General features: G+C 39.6%; 1 protein-coding gene across 6 annotated transcripts in view; it reads left to right on the forward strand.

The window, feature by feature from the left end:
* Fer (FER tyrosine kinase) overlaps nucleotides 1-26,352 on the forward strand; it is a 324,556-nt gene that overhangs the window by 190,440 nt on the left and 107,764 nt on the right. For all 6 annotated transcript variants that reach the window (XM_059277953.1, XM_059277955.1, XM_059277954.1 and 3 more), the window contains 2 exons: nucleotides 19,630-19,686; nucleotides 24,428-24,543. In XM_059277953.1, coding sequence (XP_059133936.1) covers nucleotides 19,630-19,686; nucleotides 24,428-24,543 — 173 coding nt within the window. The remainder of the gene's footprint in view (nucleotides 1-19,629; nucleotides 19,687-24,427; nucleotides 24,544-26,352) is intronic.

Genomic DNA, 26,352 nt, shown 5'->3' on the forward strand with positions numbered 1-26,352 from the left:
TGTTCTAATTATTCAAAAGACACTAGCAGAAACCAGGCATGAACCAGCCATCTTACATGGCTTCAAAACTGTCCCTCTTCTCTGTATTTGGAGAAGTTTGGGCTTTGGATTAATACAAAAGCTACAATGTATTATTTGGAATTTGAAGCTTTTCAATATTATGTCATTAGTATCACATCAAGAAAAAATGTTATGTGAATACCTCACATTCTCTGTGTAGGCATCCTTCACAAAGCCTTGATTTATAGGGTTATTTACAAAAGGCAACCAGTTGTTTGTTTGTCTCGATGGAGAACATTTTATAAATAGATCCTCCCTACTAGCTTTTCTCCTAACCTAATGTCAGAGTATTTGTATTACCTAAGTAAGCTCTCCAGACTAGACGCATCAATAGCACCTGAGACCTTACAAGAAACACAAATTCTTGGGCCCTGTGTCAGACCTATAGAGTCAGAAATTCAGGACTTGGGATCTTTAAAACCTTGTTTTGCAAAGCTCCCCCCACCCCTAGATGATTTTCATTTCCACAAATTTAGATTCTTACTTTGTAGGGGAAAAGGGACCAGCTTGAGGGAGCAGGGCAGACAAGACAGGAGGGGTCCGGGTACAAGCGAAGTACATCAATAAACACGCATGAAAATGTCATAATGAAACGTTTTTTTGTACACTACAGTGATGAAGAAGCACCCTTGTACACAGTGCTAGTGCTAACGTGTAGAATGTAGTTCCCACTGTACATTTAATTGAAATGTACTTGATTATGAGCTGGTTAGTTTTTGTCAGTGTGACACGAAGGAGTCACCAGCCAACAGGGACCCTCAATAGAAGGAGTGCCTCCATCAGAACGGCATCTGGGCATGTGGAAAATACTTTTTCCATACAGTTTATTCTGATCATGGTTACCCCTCCCTCAGCTTCTCTCATATCCTCCCTACCCACCCACCCAAGTCTACACCCTTTCTTTCTCTCTCACTAGAAAACAAACAGGCAAATAAAAAATAAACACAGGAAAAAAAAGGCAAGAAACATATATAAACACAGAGACACACACACTCACACACACAGAAATCCCATAAAACAATGATTGTAAACCATAATATATAAACAAAAGACCTGTAAGGTTTTTTTAAAAAAAATGCCCAGACAAAGAATTCTGAGACAAACTTACAAAATTATCATTGAGTTCATTTTGTGTTGACCATCTACGGCTTGGCATGGGGCCTAAACTTAAGATTGGTTTATATTCCCTGTGAGAATTTCGGAGCATTTTCTTGATTATGATTGACGTGAGAGGGCCCCGCCCACTGTGGGCTGTGCCACCCTGAGCAGGTGGTCCTGGGTGGAATAAACAAGTTAGTAAATAGCTTTCTTTTCTCTCTGTCCCTTGCCTGTCCTCCTTCTGGGGTTTCTACTGACTTCCTTCAGTGACTGATCAGGACATATAAACTACAAAAACCATGTTCTTGCTTGGTTTTAGTTAGTGTTTTAACCTATCAACACAATGATGATAGGATATGTAATTAGTTATTAAGCAGGCATTTTTCAGAGATGGGAAAAAAACCCACTGGGTCCATAACTTCACGAGGAAGTAGGGAAGAGGGTGTGGATCCTCAAAGTTATTCTGAGCGTGATAGTCACTTAGAGATAAGTTTGCTTTGAATTTGTGCTTTACACAATAAAGTAATTTTAAGTTGTCTATAGTTTTAGTCTCCATCAATAAAGCCAATGTTTTTGTATTAATTGTCTGAAGACAAAGTTAGAAAAGGAATGAACAGGTAAACCCATTATTATCTTTTTTTACCCTTTGAGGCAACATCTCTCTTTATAGCCCTGGCTGTCCTAGAACTTGCTCTGTAGACCAGGCTAGCCTCAAACTCACAGAGATCTGCCTGCCTCTGCCTCCTGAGTGCCAGAATTAAAGGTGTACACCACCACATCTGGCTGATTTTCTTTCGTACATAATAAATATTTTACCCAATTTATAATTTGCTAAAGGAGAGAAAAATAGTATTGTTTTGTGTTGTTCGATTAGGTTTTTTGTTGGTTGTTTTTAATGAAAGGGAGGATTTTTTCAGTTAGTAACTTTGGCTTGCTGTAAATGTTTCCTAGGGAGAACTTGATTATGAAAAGATTAATTGTTTTATAATATCCCTTTGTGTTTGGCCCAGATTCTATCCCTTAGTTCTTCTTGGTATCTTTGTTTCTACAGCCAGAAGTTCAAAAGTACAAATTGCATCCTGGCTTTCCTGAAGCCTGAAGAAACTTTGCAATTGGTATTTGCCACTCTGCTAAACCAAAAGACTTCTTCTGATGGAGTCTTTTAGTTTGGTTATTTAATCCTGAAGCTCTGTGCTGTCACTGTGTTAGTAGTTTGGGCATTTTGTAATTATTCTGTTAGGAACTGTGATTCGGTATAGTCCTTATATAGCATGTGACAGGACCGTGGATTTAATCTACAGCACTAGAAAGACATATTTTATAGTTTCTTCATGCTGTAAAAATTGTATTTGTTACAGTCACTGATATCTCTTCTTTTTTAATTAAACTGAACCCTTATGTCCCTCAGATGTAGGTGGAGTTTTCCTGTGCCGGCACTCACCCTCAAATAATTACTCAGAAACTTAATAATAACTGTAAATGCTTGGGCAGTAGCTCAGGCTTGTTACTAGCTTACTCTTCTATCTTACCCCATTTCTGTTAATCTATGTGCTGCTCCGAGGCTCATGGCTTTTACCTCTATCCCATTTGTGTGTCTGACTTATTCTGTGTCTGGCTGGCGACTCCTCTGACTCTGCCCTTCTTCATCCCAGCATTCTCTCTGTCTCAGACTGTCTTGCCCAATCTCTTCCTGCCTAGCTATCAGCCAATCATCTTTTTATTAACAATGAGAGCAATATATATTTACAGTGTACAGAAGGGTTATTTCACAGCATGCATCCCCATGAGGGGATGGACCTGGAGCAAGGTCACATGAGTTGGCTTATCATCATGCTGGCAAGGGATTTGAGGTCCTAGATACCCTCTCATGGAGTGCACAAGCTGCATGTAGGCACATGTCCAAACTCTTACCATGTAGGGAGGCTGCAAATGCCAGAGTGCAAAATTGGAACCAGAGAGGGAGCCTCTCCTTCTGACCTGAATAATGCAAGGTATCTCTCTGCTTTCTTTCCGTCATGATCTGTCATTTTCATTTAACAACCTCCTCCTCCGTAAGTTAAGATACTCACTTACAAGGATATGACTTACAATGTTTGCAAACAGTATGCATTTAATAAATATTTGTCAGCATATATTTTTATATTGAACTTGAAAATATACTTTTGGGAAAAGTAAATCACACATTTCATAAGACCACATTTCATAAATGTCAACTGAATCTAAGAAAACTAATCACTTACATTTCACTTAATGTTTTAATGATTTTATACAAATGACATTCAGTATTTTTATAGTATAGATTCAGGTACTCTATCTAGTGAATGCCTACCACAATGCCTATCACTTATTATTCAATAAAAACTGGAATGAACAATGAGCAGATTAATATTTGCTTGGAAGGAAAGACATTTTTGGGACAGATGGTGTTAATGAAGCTCCTGTACCCTCAGATGTTTGAGTAACAGAACGGTTGATGTTCATAAATGCATTTACTGTTTTTTATTAGGCACTGTACTGCTTCATTTTGCAGATTTGGAAACTGAGGCTTGAAGAGGCTAAGTTGCTGAAAGCTGTACCTCTAGGACATCACAGCTATATCTAAATTCCAAGCATTTTGACTCTTGAAGTAGAAACTGTATTTTATTCTCCCTTGACTCCTTGGCCCCTTTGATTTGTGGTTTGTTTTTTTGGTTTTTTTTTTTTTTTTTTTTTTTTTTTTTTTTTTTTTTTTTTTTTTTTTGGTTTTTCGAGACAGGGTTTCTCTGTGTAGCTTTGCGCCTGTCCTGGAACTCACTTGGTAGCCCAGGCTGGCCTCGAACTCACAGAGATCCGCCTGGCTCTGCCTCCCGAGTGCTGGGATTAAAGGCGTGCGCCACCACCGCCCGGCTTGATTTGTGTTTTTAAACTTAGTTCACCAGCAGGACGAACACTGAGGTATTTATGAGCAAGTAAGATGTTTCTTGAACTTGCATAGTTTCCTTCTAAGTTTCTTTTAGTTACTCAGTAGCTACAATCTGGAAAGGGCCTGTGTCAGCAGGTTTTCATGTTTATCAACTGTTGTCCTCTCGCGGTGTTTTTATGTGGTAGCTCTAAGAGTTTTAGATAAAAAAAAAGTAAGTTCTATTCTAAAGTTAAGATGAGTGAAAAAGAGTATGAGTTGTCATGTCCCCTGTGCTAATAGGAACAGATGTTTATCATAAGGAAATTGCAATGGTCATTATTAAAAATCAAGAACAGTTAAAATTGTAGAAGGTTAGATAAAACTAAGTCACACACATCCAAGAATTATGCTTTGTCTTTCCTAATAAGAGCAATGTGGGAGGAGAGAATTTGTGGGTTATTCAGAATTGATTTATAGATCATGTAAACAAGTGCTCCATTGCTAAAAGCTTCTCAGCTGGATGCCAGAAGAGCAGCTTTGTGTACTTGTCAGGAAGGACTTCCCCTTTAAAGCAGCCCTGGTCACTTTAATGCCCCAGCTGGTCATGTCTTGAGTAATCCCTGCCCTCTGACACATGCTGTGGCTGAGGCTTTGAGTGCAACAAATGTGCTAAGCAGGCAGTGAGGCGAGTGGGCTGAAAAGCTGTGTAGAACAGAAATTAAGGATAGCAATTATTTCTCCGTATGAAAAGGACAAAAATTACAGCCCCTGACAGTCATCGTACATTGTGTATTGTCGTGTTTTGTAATTATTTCTCCTAAGAGTTGCACCAATTTTAAGCCATATCCCTTCCAAAGAAGATCTCTTAAATGCCATGTTGTTGATGTTTGCAAATTTTCATTGCTTCTGATGTTAAACATGATGAGGTAATTTTACAAAATTTAAGCCTGTATTTAAACACTCTTCCCCCTCCACCCCATGCTTTCTCCTCTCCTCCCCATCATTCTACACTAGGTGATTGTTAGCACACATTTGATCACGGCATGACTTATTAAAATTTTAATATTCATTATTAGGGATAGCCACAATCTTAAGGTAGACTTACATTGCATTGATTTTTGCTTAGAAATAGGTTATATAATTCTATTCATAAATTTTTCTATATTTAAGGCTGGCTAATAATCAAAACAAGGATGAAAATGTTGCTTAAAAATAACTCTTTACCTGTGTAAAAGGGTGAAAATGTTGCTTAAAAATAACTCTTTACCTGTGTAAAAGCAAAACCCCCTTTTATCTGAATATCAGGGAAGATATATATGGGTAGATTAAGTTTATTCCTCAGCATTGGAAGGGCTTGCCTCCTGGGGAACTGGGTCTGAATCAGAGTGAGGTAGCGACTTAAAAACCTTCTCATTTAGACCCCTGCACTCTGTCAGATAGGACCCTCCAGCTCATGAAAGCACCGTAAAGAAAAACTTTAGGAGAAACACACACCATTCCAATGAGACTTGGCAGCAATTGACGGGCACAAGAAATAATGACCATCTGCACCTTGTGGCAGTCCACCAAGAAGCAGGATGAGTCCCCTGCAGCCTGGCGGAGTGGGGCTGGCCATCTTTAGTAGAGGATGCTGTTTATTTGACACTCCAGTCACTTTATTTAAATGGCTACTTTGTGAGACAAAATTAATTCTATGCTTTGGGTTTTAACTTTTTAAGCTGTAATTTGGCTTTATTTACAATTATTTTTATAGCTTATTATACCTATTCATGTGGCACGTCAAAATGAGAAAATAATGTTTTCACAAGAATAGAGAATGCTATGATAATGGCTTGATTTTGTTGATGCCTGATTTTAAGTATTTTCTATATTTGATGGAAAAATTGGCATTGTTACCATGGGGTAAAAGAACAGTTATTGTGTGTTACCTAGTGAAATAAACGAGTCTTTCTTGATTCCATCTGCAGTCATGCTGATTGGTCATAGGGAAGGTATGAGCTTTTCCTTAGTCCATAGAGTCTGTCAAGGTTATGGAGAATTGACTCAATTCTGCCAGCCACTGTAAAGCATTTTTTATTACAACTTGAATGTTTTATTGTGGTTTTATTTTTGGTACAAACTCTGCATGTGCAAAATGTGAAGCTTTAATTGAGTTTAATCTAGTCAACCCAGTGACTAAAGAAGAAATGGTAACTTTACATAGCACTCATTTGAAACCAAGTTTATGAACCATTAGAATGAAAACCCTGAAACTTGAAATGAGGAATCCATTGTGCTCCAGTTCATTAAAATCGAGTTGCAAGACCACCTCTGAGTCTTTAGGAGTCATACTCACTGTTCAACAGACTACACTTAGCGGGGAGGTGGTGGAATTCCTTAGAAAGGACACAGGCTTTAGTTAGACAAGGGTTCAAACCTTGTTTCTCCACACCCTTAGAGTATAACAGCCCATTACAACTGTAAAGACATCCTGTGTCTGAAGTGCATAGCCTTGTGTGATGTCATTGCTCAGGAAACTCCACTGGAGTTGTTACACAGAGCTGATCATATTCCTTCTATGTAACCGAGCATGGTAATGGCTCCCAGTGAGTTACTAGGTACCAAAGTCTGAGTCTGTGTGTATGGTGATATTTTAATTATACTGAAATGTGATTTTATTTGTATGTTAATAAATAAAGTTTGCCTGGGTATCAGAGGTCATTAGCAGAGAGCCAGGAATAGAAGTCAGGTAGTGGTAGCCCTTAATCCGATCACATGGCAGGCAGAGTCTCTATGTGGTGCTGTGGGATGTTCTGTATGGCAAATGTGTTGCTCTGATTGGTCAATAGATAAAACACTGATTGGCCAGTGGCTAGGCAGGAAGTATAGGCGGGACTAACAGAGAGGAGAAAAGAAAAACAGGAAGGCAGAAGGAGTCACTGCCAGCCACCGCCAGGACAAGCAGCATGTGAAGACTCCGGTAAGCCACAAGCCACATGGCAGGGTATAGATTTGTGGAAATGGATTAATTTAAGCTATAAGAACAGTTAGCAAGAAGCCTGCCACAGCCATACAGTTTGTAAGCAATGTAAGTCTCTGTGTTTACTTGGTTGGGTCTGAGCGGCTGTGGGACTGGCGGGTGACAGAGATTTGTCCTGACTGTGGGCCAGGCAGGAAAACTCTAGCTACAGTGTGGTCAAGTACACAGCCAAGTGTGGTGACCTTTGAGTTTCTAATTCCAGTATCAACCATAGAGACCAGGAGGTCTGTATAGACAGGCAGTGACAAGGAAGTCATGTGGCTGGGCTTAGAGCCAATGAGAAGGCAGAACAGGAAAGCAATAAAAGTCAAGACACACAGGAATAAGGTCTCTCAGGGGAAGGACGACAGCGAGTGGTAAGCTGAAGGGAGTCGTGGCTCTTGCTCTGATCTCTTAGGCTTTAACTCTGTATTTGGCTCTGTGTTTCTTATTTAATAAGAATGTTTAGAATTTCGTCTACATGTATGTTTGCTGGAAACATGTGTCTGGACAGACATTATGTCACTTGTGAACATTCCAGCAGTTTCATTCTCAGTGTGACCAGATGTCATCAACATAATTACATGCATAATAATAATAGTAATAAAATAATAAAATTCTTTAAAATTATAATAAAAATAGTAATAAAATAATAAAATTCTTTAAAATTGTAAAGGGGCAGATTACCCCACGAATGTCTTGTGTTGTGTCTTTTCTGTCCAGTTAACCTTTAACTGTCTTCAGTGTGTACTGCATTGGGGTCTCTGGTACAGAAATAATTAACTGGAGCATAGGAAGAAGATACTGGAACTAGGCTGAGATTTGTTTTGTTCACATCCTTTTAGGTTTTCTCCATCTGAGAGTGCCCTTCCAGTCCTTCTGTTCTTGACCAGTGGTGTTACCACGAGTAACGAATGTCACGGACAGAGTGGTTTTGTTGTGTTAGCACCTGAAGTACATTGTGCTGTCCCTTCTCAGCCTGCTGGCTGTAGAAGGAGATCCTAACTTTGATCACTGTTCTGTTGCAGATAGAGCATCCTTTACCTGTGGCTACTCTTAAGACTTGGTGCTTCAGTTTTCGGACTGGTTATCCGTCTTGCCGCAGTTCGATCTGTCTTATCTGACGTTCTGTCAGCTCTCTGGTTTGTTGGGGTCCTTTCCCACATTGAGGCGGTTCAGCCATCACGGCTAGCTGCTCTTTAGGTGCGGCTCTTCCTTCTCCGTTAAAGGTTTGGTGACTCCAGTGTTGGCTCTCATTACGGTAGCCCTACAGCTCCCGATGCTCTTCACTGAATCCCACGCTGTTTGCTGTGTTGTTCAGTTGGGGAAGTTCTGGCTGTTTGTCCTCCAGTTCGGTAATACTGTCCTCGGTTGTCTTCATTTCCCTCTTGAACCAATTTAATTCATTTCAAAAGTTTGGGTAGTCTTATTTTTTTTTTTGTAATAATGTAGGTTCTGTTTGTTTCCTTTTCAAATAACTTCCCTTTCTATTGTTAAGATAGCCTATATAACCTCAGTTGTTTCCATAGTCTGTTTAAATAACTGCATTTTTATGGTTGCTTTTGAGTCCCTGTCAGATAATCCCAGTATCTGATCCATGTCAGTATTGCTGTCAGGTCTCTATTCTCTTGGGTTTTGAGTTCCTTGACTCAAAATCTCCAGCTAGGCACTTTGCTCTATCATGTTAGGGGACCTGAGTCCTTTGAAGAAATCTATCTGTTTATAAAACATCAGCCTTGTTTAGGGTTAGCACTCACCTCTGGCCTCCTTGAGTGGCCTTGGGTTTCACTGACTTTTAACTTTCTGAGCCTTTGTGGTCCTGTTGTGTTTACTGATTTATTGGAGCCACTTGGCTTCCAGTTTGTACTTTGTGGTGCAGCCTCAGGGCTTGGAGTTGCCCCTGGCTGGAGTGCCAAGTGTCACTCCCCATGGGAAGCATTGGGCCTGTTACTTATTTGGCAGGCACAGAGCTCCTCCTGAGCCTTTGTGATCCTTCCTCTCTCTGTTCTGTTGTCTCCAGCACACAGTGGGTCCTTGGAGACAAAGCCTTCCTAGGCTGGGCTGCATTTTATAGTAGTACTTCTCCTGCCAGAGCAGCATGGCGTTTGTGCCAGCTGATTTTATGTCAGTGTGACATGGGCTAGAGTCATCTGAGAGTGGGAACCCCAATCAAGAACATGCCTCCATTGGGCATGTAGGCAAGCCTGTAGGGCGTTTTCTTTTAAACCAGTTTCTGTGAGTCAAGTACTAACAGCCAATTCTCTGTCTCTGTCTGTCTCATCTCTCTCTGTGAGTGTGTGCGTGTGTGTGTGTGTGTGTGTGTGTGTGTGTGTGTGTGAGAGAGAGAGAGAGAGAGAGAGAGAGAGGGGAGAGAGAGAGAGAGAGAGAGAGAGAGAGAGAGAGAGAGAGAGAGAAAGAGAGAGAGAGAGAAAGAGGTGTTAAACTACAAGAAAGATTGATAGGCAAAAGAATTAATTCAGAAATAACCTGATGTCTTAGTTACACATTGTAGAATCTATTGTTGTATTTGGAAACATTCCCTTTATTTTGTCAAACTTTTCAGTTATTAGTGCTTTATTTTTTAGCATCTTTCTCTTTTGTCCCTTCTAACTAGTGAATTTGTAAAAGCCAAAGCTTTAAGAACCAAGGTTTGAGTGACAAGTGTCATGTTCATGGTGTTTTGCTCTGGGCTGTGTTGATGAAGCTGTTACCTGTTAACTTCTAATTTTCTGTTGCTTTCTTAAAGTTTTCTTCTTTTTTATTTGAAACTGAGAAATTTTTAACTGAAACAAGAAAAATGAATATGACTAGTTGATTTCACTGACTGCCTTTAAATATGAGGGAAAACAATCATTCCTATTTTCTTATTCAATTACTGTTTTTCCTAAAAACATGTTTTATAAAGATTTATCACATTCTAAGAAAATGAGAATATTGAATTTTATCTGGGAAATTTCACTTTGTTATCAGCTTTTCAGTATCATAAATATTCAAATAATTAATTGTTGGAAAATATGATGTCAGGGAAGACATGGTAACACACACCTTAAATCCCAGCACTCGGGAGGCAGAGGCAGGCAGATCTCTGTGAGTTCGAGGCCAGCCTGGTCCACAGAGTGAGTTCCAGGGCAGCCAGGACTACATAGAGAAACCCTGTCTCGAAAAACCAACCAACCAACCAACCAGCCAACCAACCAATCAATAAATCAATCAATTTGGGGGAGAGGGAGAGAGAGGGAAGGAAGGAGGAGAGGAGAAAAGCTGCCTTTGGACGATTTTTGGAGCAGTGAAACAGTTTCTATCATAATTTGCAATTTTAGTTTTTATTTTACATATACTCAGATTTGAGCTATCTGTTTGGAAATTATCAGGTACATTTCAATGGATTTAAAAATAGTAAGAGCCCGTTTATTCAGAAGTCTGTTTAAGTGAAGAATCTGAATGGTAACTGTAAAGCTTGTCTTTTCTAGAGCCCATTGGAGTGCTTGGCACCTTCCAGTGCTGAGCCTGCTGAAAATGAGGGCAAATTGCCAGGCTCATGCCTGGTACCAGAACCGTCGTAGGAAAGGCAGTGGGTGCGTAATCGTACACTATAAAATACCACACTTGAAATGGAGCATGAGGCCACTGAAAGAAGCTTCACCCTAACTGTTGAGTGAAGAATTTCTAAAAGTCAGATGCTAAACCTGTGAATTGCATGTTTGTTTAGCTTACCTGCCTTCGGAGGTATTGATTAGTATATTTTATTATTAAAATTGCCATATTATTAGAGTTTTCTCCTAATTAAAGTATATCTAAATGATGTTGCCTTTGAATTTAAAATAAGAATCTTTATACATTCAGTGAGTCACTTGACTCTGGATTAAAAACTGTGTTTGTGGAAGGCTTGGGGTGAAGGTAGAAAATGGGAGCAACTTGCACTTGTGGAAAAATGGAATTTGGTAAAGATGAGGGACAGAAAGTCTGGGAAGGGGCTCCATTAGAACTGGAAGGTTTCAGGAAAATTTGCCTGTATCAATGACAAAGGACACACTACATCATGCTTAGCACACTGCTTTGTATCTTGGCTGTTCAGGTACACTGAACTTCATGTTTGACTATAGGAAAACGTCTATACCCATTTTAGGATTCTCTGCTCAAACCCACCACAAGCACTGCCAAGAAGTAACATTCCTTTCCCTCTACCCTCCATTGATTCTCAGGGGTTCTTTGTAAATGCTCATAAGGTGAGCTTAATTCTGAGGCATGTGGGTCATCTCATTTTCCATAGTATGTTCCATGCAGGTTGCTGGATGGTCGTGGTTTGAATGAGAATGGCCCCCATAGGCTCATACGTTTGAATGCTTGGTCCTCAGTTGCTGGAACTATCTGGGAAGGATTAGGAAGTGTGACCTTGTTGGAGGAGGTGTGAGGATTTGAAGTTTCAAAAGATCATGCCAGGCCTCATGTCTCCCTCTTGGCCTGCTGCCTGTGGATTAGGATATAAAGCTCTCAGCTACTGCTTCAGCACCATGCTTGTCGGCTTCCTTCTGTGATAGGAAACTAGCCCTCTAGAACTGTAAACAAGCCTCCAGTTATGTGCTTCCTTTTATAAGAGTTGCCTTGATCATGGTGTCTCTTCATAGGAATAGACAGTCACTAAGACTTAAATTAACGGCTAACTACTCAATTATTTGTATTATTTTTTATTTTATGTATATTATATATTTATACTTAGATGGTTTATTTAAATTCATTTTACTTTTAATTGTCCATTTGTGCTTCTGTATATTAAGCCGTTATTATTCTATATTAACACAGAATGAAACTATTACATAAAATATAAATTATATATATATAATTAAAAGCTTACATTTGGATCCTTGTCTGAGTCTACTTCTGGAAGAATCCAAAGACAGAACCATCTCTCCTTCAGATCCAGGTTAACAGAACCGTATTCAATTGTCTTAGCCTGTCAGAGGAGAGAGAGTATATCCAAACTCATCCTTACATTCTCCACCTCACTCGCAGTGAGTTGTGCAACTAAATATGGTTACTACCAGGCTATTAGAAGGGACATTATAAATTCATGTATTCAGATGGCCACTGGAGTCTTTAATCTTCAGCTTTCATCTTCCAAGTAAGAATTACTGAAGCACATAATTTCTAGTTCCCAAGTATTTCCACAATAAATACATTCCTGGACACTTTTATTAATCCTGCCACAGATTATTTCATCATCAGTCACTTTGAATTTTAGTCAGTGTAGTTATCTTCTGTTGAAGGATGAGAAAAATTAGTAGTTTCTGAAACATTAAATACACAGCAATAGAAAAATTAACCAAGCCAATTTAGGAACACTTTTTTTTTATTAAGTGTTTTTTTTTTCATCGAAGATTTGATTGTAAAAGTGTGATAATTATGATACAGCGAAGTAACCTGAAAAGTCACATTTATATTTTGTTTCTTAAACCCACTCAAAATATGATTTGCTGATTTATTTTCAATAAATACTGAACATATGCTGTTAAAGTAATAATCGTGATCCCTGCTTATGTCAACTCTGCCACTAATGGCCATCGTTCTGCTCAGCTCCACAGATGGAGGTTAACCGTGGTTACATTCCATCAGGGTTTGGATAAATGGAAAGACTCCCATTTCTTCTCAGGACTACTATGTGTGTATTGTTCTGTTGTCTGTGAACTCTGTGGTTGACCTACAGTGTGGAACAGTTCGTCACTGAGTGCTTATTTAACTTGGACAGGCGTACCAAGTGTTAATCTTAGCTCCACTGTTGGTGACTATATTGACACCATAGGCAAGGCTTATCAAAAGACAGGGTACAGGAAAGCCACCATAAAAACATGTGAAACGTAAGACACCATAATCTCTAAAATGTCCCTTGGAGACTAAAGGCTTGCCGTTTAAAGATCCAACTAAAAAAGGACAGTTTTTATTAAGTTGAGAATATCTGTATCCTGCCATTTTCTTCCTAGAAAATCAGCTTTCCTATTAACAGTTACCAAGTAAAATGTTACATATTAGGAAAGTCTGTATGTTCCCATGATTATAATTAATATTTCAGTGAATGTACTTGGATGTTACTAATAATGAAGTGAAATTTAAACATTTAGAATTAAATTCTATTTCTAGACTTTTCATATAATCAAAACTTTGCAGTGTGGTATGTGGATTTTAGCCAGTTATGAATATCACAACATACTGTTACTTGTTTTAATTTGATCATATATATATATATATATATATATATATATATTACATATACTATATCCACACACAAAGAGATTTAATATTTACTATATATCCTTCCAAAATGTTCTGAACACCCTATATTTGAAAATTGAAAAAAGAAATGCTTAACAATCCCCAGAAATCCCATGTTGTCTTCAAACGTGTGCTACACTGTTATGTGGTAGACACAGGAGACACACACTTTGTGTCTCCAGTATTAGAATCCATTGATAAACACTCACTGTAATAAGTCTTGTAAGATTTGGAACAATTCATTTGTAAGCTTTGGGACAGTTCATTTTACATTTGCATAGTTGGTAAGGTAGAGTGTTATTATGTATTGTAGTGATTTTTTTTCTTAAATCCTATTGTCATCTGTTGAGAGTAGCAGTATTCAGTAAGGGTTTGTGAAACAGAAAATGGGAGAGTGGTCTTTTCTCTTTCCAGTTTCTGTGCTGTTTTATTCTGGTAGAGTAAGAGTGGTACCCTCAGTAGCAAGAATGTTCTGACGCTGGAAGTTAAGACAGATAGTATGCCTGCATAATCAGAAGAGTGAAAGGACTCCAGTACATATTAGAGTAAACAGGTTTTCCAGATGATTCTGAGAGCTGCAGAGTCAGACCCCAAAAACCCACTGGTATAGCAATTTAAATCATATCTGTCAAGTGTGTTAAATATAGCTCAATGTTTGTTTGATGTAACTTTGGAGTTTGAAATTCCTGTTGCTTCTTTTCCTTATGGAAGTAGGTATGGTTAGCTTTACCTACTCTTTAAACTATTATCTCTCTGCATTAAATGGATAGTATGGGAGTCTGCAGTTTCTTCCTAACATACTTATAGAAATCACAAAAATTTCAGGAATTTAATGCAAAATAACAATATATCTTAAAGTCGATACTGAGGAATTTTGCCATGACAACTATGTCTTGTCTTAAAATGGCCCATGATAATAATCTGCACTCCCCTTAGAGACTATTCTATTTGGGACTAGACCAGCTCCTCCCAGTATAGTGAGAGACACACTGAGAACCTGGGGATAATGCATGCTGACACCAAGCTTGTTGAGTGGGTTCTGAAGATCATCCCGGTGTGCTCTAGGCAGAATGTCTGTGTTTCCCAGCCAGGCCTGACTCAAGATCATCTGTTGTTGGCTTGGGATAATTTGATTCTCAGGGCTGCTTCTTGACCTCCAGTTCTTTACCAAAACGAAAAGCCATTTTGAAATTCATTTTACATTTGCTATAATGATCACGGGTCTAAGTGAGATTTCAGACCTGTTGGCCTGAATTGACTTTCTGTAAAGGACACTCATCTATGGTGTGTGTGGATGGGCACCAGGATAGGAGAAATGGCATGGCATTTGTTCAGTCCACACCTGCAGGCAATAGTTTGATTCTCCAGTTCAGCCCGTGGTAGTGTTCTTAGGGATGTGGTTTACACTCAACACAGTCCAAAGCGCTGAATTCCCTGACGGACTCTGTCGCACGGTGGTGGTGGTGGTGGCGCTTCCATATTGCAGTACAGGAGAAGGGACAAAGGACAAGCTTCTTAGCTCTGTCACTGAGTGCCTTGGACCCTGGATAACATTAACCTCTCAAGCCTTGGTTTTCTCATCTAGAGACTGTGGAAACAATGCCTTTCTAGGCAGTTCCAACATAGTGGGGCATTCTTCCCAGATTCAGCAAGTGTATGTGGAAACATGTCCAGGGGAACTTTATATAAGCTTTGATTTAGACAAATCAAAGAGATCGCCTGTATCTCTATGTAGGCCAACCTTAAATCTTCTAGCAATTCTTAATTTCTTTGATTTGTGGATACTGTGAAGTGAGTTAACCTCCAGTGGTTTTTAGGAGAATTTCTCAAAGAGTAGCAAAAAATATATTTAAAAAAATAAAATCTCCAGTTGAAACTAAAAGAATCTTATGCTTCAAAATAACATAGTTTTGGGTGTTAAGATAGAATTAATAAATAGAGAAATGGATATTGATTTCTTTTGCCATGATAATGATACATTAGTATTCATGAACGCACCAAAGGGATGGGATCCTAATATTAGAAACACATTAAATATCTAAGCCAGATCTCGTGAAGCTCAACATCAGACAAGCATAATCATTAGAGTTTGAACGTAGGTCTGTGGGTTTTTAATAAGGTCACAAATCACTAGCAAACAGATGGCCATTAAATAAAACTGTGTCAGCTTTGTGTATCACTGTTGTGCACCTTCTACGGCTGTGTCTCTGTCGATGGCATATTTTATTGCACTCTTTTATAAAGATGTGTTATTTCCTATGAACGGTGTTTGCCTAAATGTCTGTCTATGCATGGCACGACACGTGCTGCAGAGCCCAGCAGAAGGCATTGGATCCACGGGGCCTGGAGTTGTAGATGGCTTGAGAGCTGCGTGGGGGTGGTCGGACCCACCCCTGGGTCCTCTGCAAGAACACTTGCTCTCAGCTGCCAAGCCGCCCCTCACAGGCTTTATTTTCCTTCCTTACTGATACACGTCAAGTGTGAGAGAAAGCCACTTTGCCTGTGTCTGGAAGGATGGGAAGCAGACTCCTTCTATTCGTTCTGTGCTTTCAAGATTGAAGAAAGCTACATGAGCCCTCCTACCCCTTTCAGAAAACAACAGAGGAAGAAAGCAGAAATGTAGGGGGAAATCACTTTATTTGGGAGCATGTGTTAGAATGTTTTTTGTTGTTTTTTTTGACCACCACTTCAGAGTATGACTTTGATTAGAAAAAGAAATAGAAGTGGGTGGCAGAAATAAAGAAAAGTCAGGAATTCCTGCCTCTCCAGAAACAGTCCGTTCGCTATCCATGTTACCTAGCCTCCTGTTCCATAGTTTTACTTTTGAATTTCATGATGCACTCACCATTTCCCTCATAATCTATGGGTTGTATGCCTGTGTAAACTCCACAGGTTTGGGAAAATTTTAATATCTTTGTATAACCAGGGTTCCTTGCCTTTCTCATCCACTCATCAGCCTCAGTAAAAATATTCCATCTACTGCCTAAGGGAGACGTTAGGTAATTCCCCTTTTGGGGGTATGTGTTCAGTGTTCCTCTCTTCATCCAATTGAACAGACCGAGAGTTTGCCTCTCAGCCCACACTTTAACAATACTGCAGCTACCAAATTCTGATAAAAACAGATCTTTTCTTTTTAAGTCTTATGTAGATGTAACCAACTGTCTTATTAAATAAGAAACACAGAGCCAATTCAGAGAAGAAAGCCAAGAGGTCAGAACTAAGAGCCTTACCCTTCCTGCTTCAGCCAAGAGAGCTCTCCGAAAGGGACCTACTTTCCTGTGTGTATGTCTTTATATAGTCTTTCTGTTCTGCCTTCTCGTTGGTTGTAAACCCAAACACATGACTGCCTTGTCACTGCCTTTGTGTAGAGACTTCCAGGTCTTCTATGGTTGGTATTGAGATTAAAGACGTGTGTCTCCAATGCTGGCTGTATCCTTTTACACACAGAGATCTACCTAGCTCTATCTACCAAGTGCTGGGATTAAAGGCATGTGCCACCACCGCCACGCTCTTCCTATGGCTCTAATAGCTCTGACCCCCGGGCAACTTTATTTATTAACATACAATTAAAATCACATTTCAGTACAAATAAAATACCACCATAGCCTTGGTTGATTTAGAAGAAGTAGGTCATCACCAAGGAAGGTAAGCATTTGCTGCAGGTGCACTGTGGATGCTTGTATCAGGCTGACCAGTGTAGTTATCATCTTACACATTACCTTAAAAAAATCTGGAGGACAAACTCAGTAGAGTTTAAAATAAAAACATCCCAAGACAAGCAAGCTACAGATCTCAGAAACCTTCTGGAGAAGGAGGATGAAGAGAAAGGAAAAATAGGCATGCTGTTTAAGGCAGCATGGAGGTCAGCCACATGGCAGACAGGCAGCTCGTAGAAGGGAGGGGAACTCTAGAGGAAGAGTAAGGAAGCCCAGAGACCACATGTAGGTTCTGGCCAGCATCTGAAGGAACCAGACAAAAAGGAACAGTTATACCTTTCTTAGGATTCAGAAAGGGGAGACTGGTCCAGCTGAAACTTCATGGCTGCTCGGCTTGCAGGGACTCCACTCAGGTGGGGATTCCAAGAAAGAATCATAGCATCTCAACAAAGGGAAAATTATCTCAGCAATCTCTTTCATAGATGAAGGTGAGCCCACCTTCCAAGGGGTGATCAATCCATTAGCTGGGTGATGCACCCTACCAACTGGAGCGGTAGGTGTCCACCCAGGTCAGAGATTGTATTTGTGATGGATCTTTGCTGGTACTCTTATATTCCTCTACTCTGAAGAGGTAGGTCTGAAATCATTTAGGATACAGTTCAGGGAATCAGAGCCTCAAACACTTCTGGCATCTCTGACATCTGCCAAGAGGCTCAAGGATATTTCTTGCATTTAGCCAAGAAAGAAAGTGATAACCTTTTTTTGCGTAACATTATTTAAATACATCTTTAAGTGACTTGGAAATTATTGTTGACTACATTATCTTGCCATGAAATCAGTCTGGAAAGAAGTCACTCCTGGTTTCTAATGGAAACTTTGTACGTGGGTCAGATTCGGTCCTAACTATGAGCAGAGACAGAGCCAAGCATTAAGTCAGTTCTCTATCGATTTGAATCTTTAAAGATTATTGCTGATTTCTGTTGTGCTTAGTATTGCCTTCTCTAGCATTAGATTTCCTTTTAGCTATGTCTTTAAGATACATATCTTAGTCATTGACTTGAGAACTCTTTTGTTTTTGAATATGCCTATGATATATTATAGACTTCCCTTTAAATACTGTTTAGCTGTATCCTACAATTTCTGATAAATTTTCATATTGTTTTAGTTAAGTTTTTACCCAATTTTCCAAAACCTTAAAAAACGTTATAGATTATTAAGACATATATTGCTTAGTTACCGAGTGTATTTGGAAATTATTTCTAAGTTTGTTTCAGTTGTTAGAAGATGTCTTCTGTCTTATTGTTCTATTGCTGTGAAAAGACAACTTAGCAATTAAAACATTTAACTGGGGGCTTGCTTACAGTTTCAGATGGTTAGTCCATGATCATCATGGCAGTAGGCAAGTAGGCATGGGACTGGAGCAGTAGCTGAGAGCTTACATCTTATCTGCAAGATGGGACACAGAGAGAGCAAGCCTAGACCTAGCGTAGACTTTTGAAACTGACCCTCAATGATGCATCTCCTCCAACAAAAGGCATACAACCCATAGATCATGAGGTATGTGGGGACCACGAAGGCACCTGTCAGAGTTATGCTCAATAACATAATGAGGACACAGAATCCTTGGGGGTTTTGCTTCTCCAAGGCTCACTCAGGCATGGCTTCGCCAACCACCCAGCCATGTTCCATGAGTTCCAGTTCTGCCTGTTAGTCCCCACACGTGGCCACTGACAGTTCTCCTTATGTCTCTTAATCTCCATTGCTTTAGCTTAAGATTTAGATTGAAATATTATTTATGTAAGTTGCACTTTAAAAACAAAGTGGCCTGTGGGTAACTTGTCTGTCAGAGAGTGATAGGTGAATGTTTGTCACATGACATTTCTAAAGATGGAGTACTTCAAATGACTGTCAGAGGACATTTTCAAACCACTTGCATTTTTACTTCAATATATTTGATTACCTATTATGACTCATACTATAGGTCATAATTATGTTTCTATCTAATGTAGAAATTGTACTATAATGTGATTTTGTACCTACATGGTTTTGCACACTGGTGTGCTCCCTTCGTGGTAGTTGGTTCCTACACTCAGATGAGGAGACACCATTTTACAATGGCATGTTCATATCACGGTCTTGCACATCCTAGTGGTATTGTACTTGATGCTTGGTGCTTTGTTATGCTACAGGAAAGGCTGGGAAAGATATGAGGACTATGAGCAATGTCACAGAAAGCTGCAAGTCATAATGTTTGCATGCATAAAAATTAACTCTTAGGAATGTGGTTCATGGAAGAGAATGTTTTTGAAGATAGGTGAGAATTGGAAAATTTTCATGGTAAAGTGAAACTCTGTGATGTACTAACTATAACACAACTTTTTCAACAAGACATTAACATAGTCGTGGCTTTGTGGTAGGTGCAAAGCATACCTTGTGTGTTGCTTTCAGGTTGGTATAGCTTCGTTTTGAAGCTGCAGTTTCTGAAGAGTTTTGCTGCAGTATTGATTTTATTATCTGACAGTACAGTAACCTCTCCCAGATCTATTTTGTTTCAGGTTGAAGTTACAGCTTCTTCATGTGCTGTTGGCTGCACTTACTTCCTCAAAGGAATTTACAGCAACTGTATTCTTGCATGGATTAACAATTCATCTTTTTCTTTCTTTTTGCTGTAGGATAAGAAATGGATTCTCAATCATGAAGATGTTACATTGGGAGCATTACTGGGCAAGGTATGCAATCAGCTGAGCTAAATAAGAGATTTTCATATTAGCCATGAGCACTTCATATTGCTGTTCAAAGCATTTTTTAATATTCTGTCACATGTCAAGGTGCATGTGTATTAGTTAATCTAGAAGAAGGCAGTATCATCATATCTCCTAGAAATCTTCTGATTTTCCCTGAAATTGATGTGTGATGGTCTCAGAAAGGCTTATGATGATTTTATCTTTAAAAATAGTGTGTATTTTCCCTGGAAGGTCACAGCCATCATGGTTTTATTAAAACCAAAAACTGTTGAATGAAGGAAAGAAGCTGTGAGGCAGTGAAGTTTAAATGGACCTTCACCAGTCAGTCTTCTTCCACTGGTATTCAGTAATTCAGAAAAAGTTAAGTGTTGCTTCTTGGAATATCAGGAAAGTGCATAACACCACTTTATCATAATGTAAATATAATGTGGGCAAGGGCTGGGGAGATGGTATAGGGATAGAGGTGCTTACCACCAAGCCTGGCCACCTGAGTTCACTACCAGGAACCTACATGGTAGGAGAGAACCAGCTTCTGACCTCTACATGTGCTGTGGAACGTACACACTCCCCCACAAGAAACAAATTTATTTAAATATTGTGGACAAGATATGTTTCATTTCAAGTACCTATTTTGTAACTGGCTCTGTTAGTTGTGGGTGAGGACAAGTCTTATATAGTGAAAGTTCCTTTTCCTGTAATCTAGTTGGAAGTCTCCTCCAAATCATAGTCTGTATTAAAATGCATTATTTCCAACAATAAAGGCAGGCTAGTCAAATAGACTCTTCACAGTTCTGCCAATCATTATTATTCAGATTCTAGTGAATACAAAGTAGTTTGCCAGTGACAATTGTGGATGTTTCTGTGTGAAATTTGAGTTGAATTTAGCTTCATGATGCACTGTGAAAAGTAGGTAAAATTCAGATATTGTTATTGGAAAGTTTATATATAACTTATGAGTGATCAGTGCTGGACTCAACTGAGGTCTGGCATTTTAAGTAAAGTAATAAATGATCCATCTTTATTCCAAAGTAACGTGACCATTTCTCTCAGTTTTCAAAACCATGCAGTTTATAAAGGCCACAGGCCCTTGTTGAAGTCCTCCCCTTTGCAGGACTTTTAGCAATTGCTATTTATTTACATGCCTTCTCCAAGTGGAAGCGTCTAGTTGCTGTTGTAAAACAGGTTTTATTTGCTAATACATTTCTATAAGTTAATTCTAAAGAACCTAAGCTAAAAGAGGCAGCTCCGTTTGCTCAGAGTGCTCTCCTAATTCAGAAGGAAATAGTCCTAAATACGATAATGATAATGCTTGAGTCACCCAATAGAAGCAGTTTGGTCCAAACTTACTACAGAGAAACTAATTTCCTTGAAAATACAATTAAATGATAAATTTAATTCAAAACTAAAATACTGAAGTAGACTGTGTTTACAAGGACAGATTTTTTTCAATACAAAGAAAAATATTTTTAATTAGAGAAAATGTTCTAATTTTTTATTTGTTTGTTTTGAGACTCATGTATAGCCCTGGCTGTCACGGAACTTGCTATATAACCAGACTAGCCTCAAACTCCCAGAGTCCCTTATGCCCCAGCCTCCCAAGTGTGAGGATTGAAGGCATGCACAGCCGTAACTGGGTTCATGCGTGCATGCAAGTGTGTGTGCGTGTGTATGTGTGTGTTTCTAATAATTTTTATGTTCACTTTAAGTATGATTATTCAACAAGAATTTTTTTCTTACTAAGGCTATTTCATAGAATAATTACTTTTTAATGATGACATGAAAGTTTCAATAAATTTAAATATTTTAAAGAAATATTTTTAAAGAGATATTATTTAGCTTAACTTTATCTAGTATTTCAAAATACTGGGAAATAATTTGTCATTAATATTTTACTACCTTTTCTGAATATTTATTGTACACTGAGAATGCATGAATAGTTCAAAGAGAGCCAAACTTTTTAGTAGTAGTTGTTAAGTAATGGCAGAAACTAACATCTTCATTCAGTACCATAGCCTTCCACTGCAGTTGACATTGGAGTCACCCAACAATTACTGTGTGCCTGTGTGTGTCACACACCCCTGGATGTGGGTGTGTGTCCGTGAAGAAGCAGAGAGACTCCCTCATGCCCATAGTTCCTCTGCTGTGACTAGCGGAAAGACAGGTGACCATGAGGCACTGAAATGAACACCTTTTATGTTAGAGGGTACTGAGTCCTGAAGTGGAGCGGGCCTGGGGCTGCTTGGTAGTAAGTGTTGCCCTTCTTAAAAGGAAGATCTTACTGCAGATTACCTTTGAATTAAAACTTGCTGGAAACACCACTGAGCCATGTGGACAGCTGACAGTGAGCATAAGGCAAAGAGATTAGCCAGTGCAGAACTCACCTGCCAAGCAAAAGACAGTTTGGTTGTGATCCAACAAGTAAAGGGATTTCTAGGAGGAGGAAGTCAGCGAGATGACGAGGATGCACATCATAGGGGCCTGACCGGATTCCATGACACCTCTAACTTTCATTGTGAAGGGAGCGTGGGGCTGCTGGGTGATTTTCCATAGAGCAGGATAGTTACTCTGGGAAGGTGGCTCTGGGCGTGGTGAGTTGAAAGCTTAGGATAGAAGTGCAGTTAGATAAGTGAAAACCGATGACAGGATGGGGTTGCTGCTGGGAGGTAAGAAATTCAGATATATGTTGAAGCTGAACCAGTTGTATCCCTCTCTTTTTTTTTTTTTTTAAAGATTTATTTATTTATTATATATACAGCATGTATGCCTGCAGGCCAGAAGAGGGCACCAGATCTCATTACAGGTGGTTGTAAGCCACCATGTGGTTGCTGGGAATTGAACTCAGGACCTCTGGAAGAGCAGCCAGTGTTCTTGACCTCTGAGCCATCTCTCCAGCCCCCACTTGTATCTCTTAATGGATGTTGTAGCAGTTGAAAGACAGAACTCAGCTCTAAGTGTAGCAGGTTTCTGGAAACAAGATTAAAAGTGTGTGATACACCAACTTTATCTGTTAGATTTCTGCAGGACAGTGAGGAAGGCCAGTTGAGTAACAAGTGCTGAGGTTAGACAAGATGACTGTTCTAGAATAGTAGTTGGGAGTGGGCCTTCATAAAGAAGAGGGTGAGAACCAAGCCCTGGTCATTCCAGCACCAAGAGGCTAGGAGAAGAAAAAGCAGTCCTCAGAGCGAGCTGAAGAAAGTAACCAATTAGGAAGGCAGAAAACCAGGAACTGTTATTATACCTTAGAGACTAAGAGATGCTAAGCCAGGGAATGGAGGCTGCTGCCTGGGTTCAGGGGCTGAGAATCAGAGATGCTAAGCCAGGGAGTGGAGACTCCTGCCTTGTGTGTGTGTGTGTGTGTAGGGGGGCGCAGGGGGTGCTGAGAATGAGCACTGGGTTTGCAAGATGCCAGTGGTAATGGCTGGCAACCTTGTTACGACCCAATGAGGGTGGTTTAAGAGAGGCCTGGGATGGCAAGGCTGTAAGTCTGACTCTGCTGCAAAGGAAGCCAAGGCGTGGTGGCTGTGTGGTCAGTTATGTGGAAGAATGGCATCTTGGTCTGTAGCTGGGAAAGAGCTCTTTGGAGGCTTTAGGATTTGAGTGTTATGAGTTGCTACAGCTAGGTAAGGACAGCATGAGATGCTCACAGTGGAACATTAACACACAGTGTTTACACATAAACTCAACATAGCCTTTGTAACTCAGGAACAAAGATGGTAAGTGAATATGCAACTGAGAGTCCATAACCCCATGGAGATTACTTTGAGTTGTCTTTAATTTTGTTTTTGTTTCAGAAGTGACATCATCAGCTAAGAATGAAGGGAGTATTGAAAAAAGCATAGAGGGCATTGTCCAAAAGACTAGGATTTCAAATGATCTAGAAAAGGTAGCCAAGCCACAGTAAGGGCTCTTAAAGGGTTTTGTATGTGAATTTGCAGTGAATTCAGCAGCAGGGCTAAGGTCTTTAGCCATGTTTGAGTGGGTAGAGAGACAGTGACACTTGAGTTCAAAGTGCCAGTGAGCAAAGGAAAGTATTTTCAGTAGGTGACAGCCATGATGAGGGAGAGTGAAAGAGCTGAACGACCAGGTCTCAACGCTGGGAATTACAAGAACACGGGACAGTAATAACCTAGGGAGTACTGAAAATCTAGCTCTCTGAGAAAGTGATAGTCATGCTGATCTTTTCTGGAGTGTGGATTTCTTCTCTTCCTAAGTATGTTTACTATAAGGCATACATATCAAAGTAGATGCTAGCCGTAGAGGGAAGTTAGCAGGGTTCGTACATATGATGACTATTGGTTCACCATTGGTAATAGTGATGCGTGAGTAAGCCGCTTTCCTCCCTGTGGGACAACCTATTTCTACAGAAGACATGGTTGTTAGGATGAGTGCCAGCAGTTTCCTCTCAGAATCTTTGCTTTATCTATAGTCATGGTGATCTTTAATTTAATAAAATACAGTGTTTAAGGGATAAAGTAGTTGGTGGAAGAAAGTCTACATACTTAAGGCCGTGTTAAGTTAATGTCGAGTGCTCCTTTTGCTGAAGCCAAAGATTAACTTGTGGTAATGTGGAGGACTGACGTCCACCCTCATGACAACCCAGAGTTGGTAATGAATAGCACAGCAGTTTGGTTAACTCACAGTGCTGCATTTGGTGCTTTCTTGAATTTTTAGCAAAGATTTATGGGCTGTCAAACATGCCAAATAATGCTTATATTCTTATTTCCAGGGGAATTTTGGTGAAGTATATAAGGGTACACTAAAGGATAAAACTGCTGTTGCTGTTAAAACGTGCAAAGAAGATCTTCCTCAGGAATTAAAAATCAAGTTTTTACAGGAAGCCAAGTGAGTTCTTTAAAATAATACAAAAGTGTGTGTTTATAATCCATTAGCATTGTCATCCTGCTGTATGAAATTCGCTGTGAGGTAAGTTTCAAAACATCTCCTAAGCTGTGGTTTGCTGAAGTAGAAGTCAGCACTTCTGGAACCTTCCGGAGTGAGCCCTCTGATGGTGTAGGAACAGTCTCTGGTTTGAGCTTGCCTGCAGACCAGTCAAGCAGGCCTGCTAGAAATGGGGCATCAACAGTGTACCTAATCTCCAGATCCTGAAAATACTGCAGCATTTTTTATCTTCCACACATGTTTTTATGTGCAGTGCTGTAGTTATATTTGTAATAAAACATTGTTAAATACACATCTTGTATACCTTTAGCTATATTTACATATCTTATACTCTTGCTGGGTATTATAAATTTGATTCCTTTCCCAAGAATCTCAGATTTCTTTTCTGTTTTGTGCCTGACATTTGTTAAAAACCTTTTCTTTTCTAAGATGTCTTCTCTATATTATATTGTTAACTAAAACTGAATGATCCATCTTACCTATCCCCGTTCTGCAGATAGTTAAGTATACCAATTACATATTTAAGAACTGAAAATATGATTTGAACATACAAATATGGGGGAGATGAATGGAATGTTGGGTGGGTGGTGAGGTAAGAGGAGACGACGTGAGAGGGGCTAAGCTCATGGCACAGATGTCTTCATGTGCATCTCTAGATATCTAAATATGTCTGTGGCCATGGAGTAAAGTTAAATCTTAAGTACTTAAATACTGTCTGAGGAGTTGCAGTCTTTTCATGTCCATTATTGGAAATTCCATGGACAGTTAGCAGGCATTCTTAGGGTGGAAGGTGATTGCCTCAAAACATTTTTCTTACTTATATAAACTTGTGATTGTTTTGTAAACTGAAAGGTTTAATTTCTTTTTAACTGGAATTATCAAGTTTGGTATTAGAAATGTAGATTCTGTCCACTCAGGCTGCTGAGCGTTCCTCCTTACACACCCATTACATCATGCAGCTGTGCACTCAGGCTGCTGAGTGTTCCTCCTTACACACCCATTACATCGTGCAGCTGTGCACTCAGGCTGCTGAGTGTTCCTCCTTACACACCCATTACATCATGCAACTGTGCACTCAGGCTGCTGAGTGTTCCTCCTTACACACCCATTACATCGTGCAGCTGTGCACTCAGGCTGCTGAGTGTTCCTCCTTACACACCCATTACATCATGCAACTGTGCACTCAGGCTGCTGAGTGTTCCTCCTTACACACCCATTACATCGTGCAGCTGTGCACTCAGGCTGCTGAGTGTTCCTCCTTACACACCCATTACATCATGGAGCTGTGCACTCAGGCTGCTGAGTGTTCCTCCTTACACACCGGTTTCATCGTGCAGCTGGCTGTTCTGTGCGGTTTCCTCATTGCTGTCCTCCAACCTTACAAATGCCATTTTGGTTTGGGTTTTTTTTATTTGTTTGTTTTGTTTTGTTGGTTTTTCGAGACAGGGTTTCTCCATATAGCCCTGACTATTCTGAAACTCTCTTTGTAGACCAAACTGGCCTCAAACTCACAGAGATCCACCTGCCTCTTCTTTGTGAGTGCTGGGATTTAAGGTGTGCACCACCACTGCCCAGCAACATTTTGTATTAAAGTCAAATATTATTGAAGCTTGACTTTTAATTTCTATTAGAAATTTTGTAAGTCATTGACAGTATCTTCTTTATCTATAGAATTATTCCTAGTTGATTTTCATTTATAAATCATTATTTTAAATCTAAAATGTAAATGTTTTTCTTAGAGTTTGTCCTTCT

This window comes from Peromyscus eremicus, chromosome 13 (assembly GCF_949786415.1).
Source record: "Peromyscus eremicus chromosome 13, PerEre_H2_v1, whole genome shotgun sequence".
Taxonomy (NCBI): domain Eukaryota; kingdom Metazoa; phylum Chordata; class Mammalia; order Rodentia; family Cricetidae; genus Peromyscus; species Peromyscus eremicus.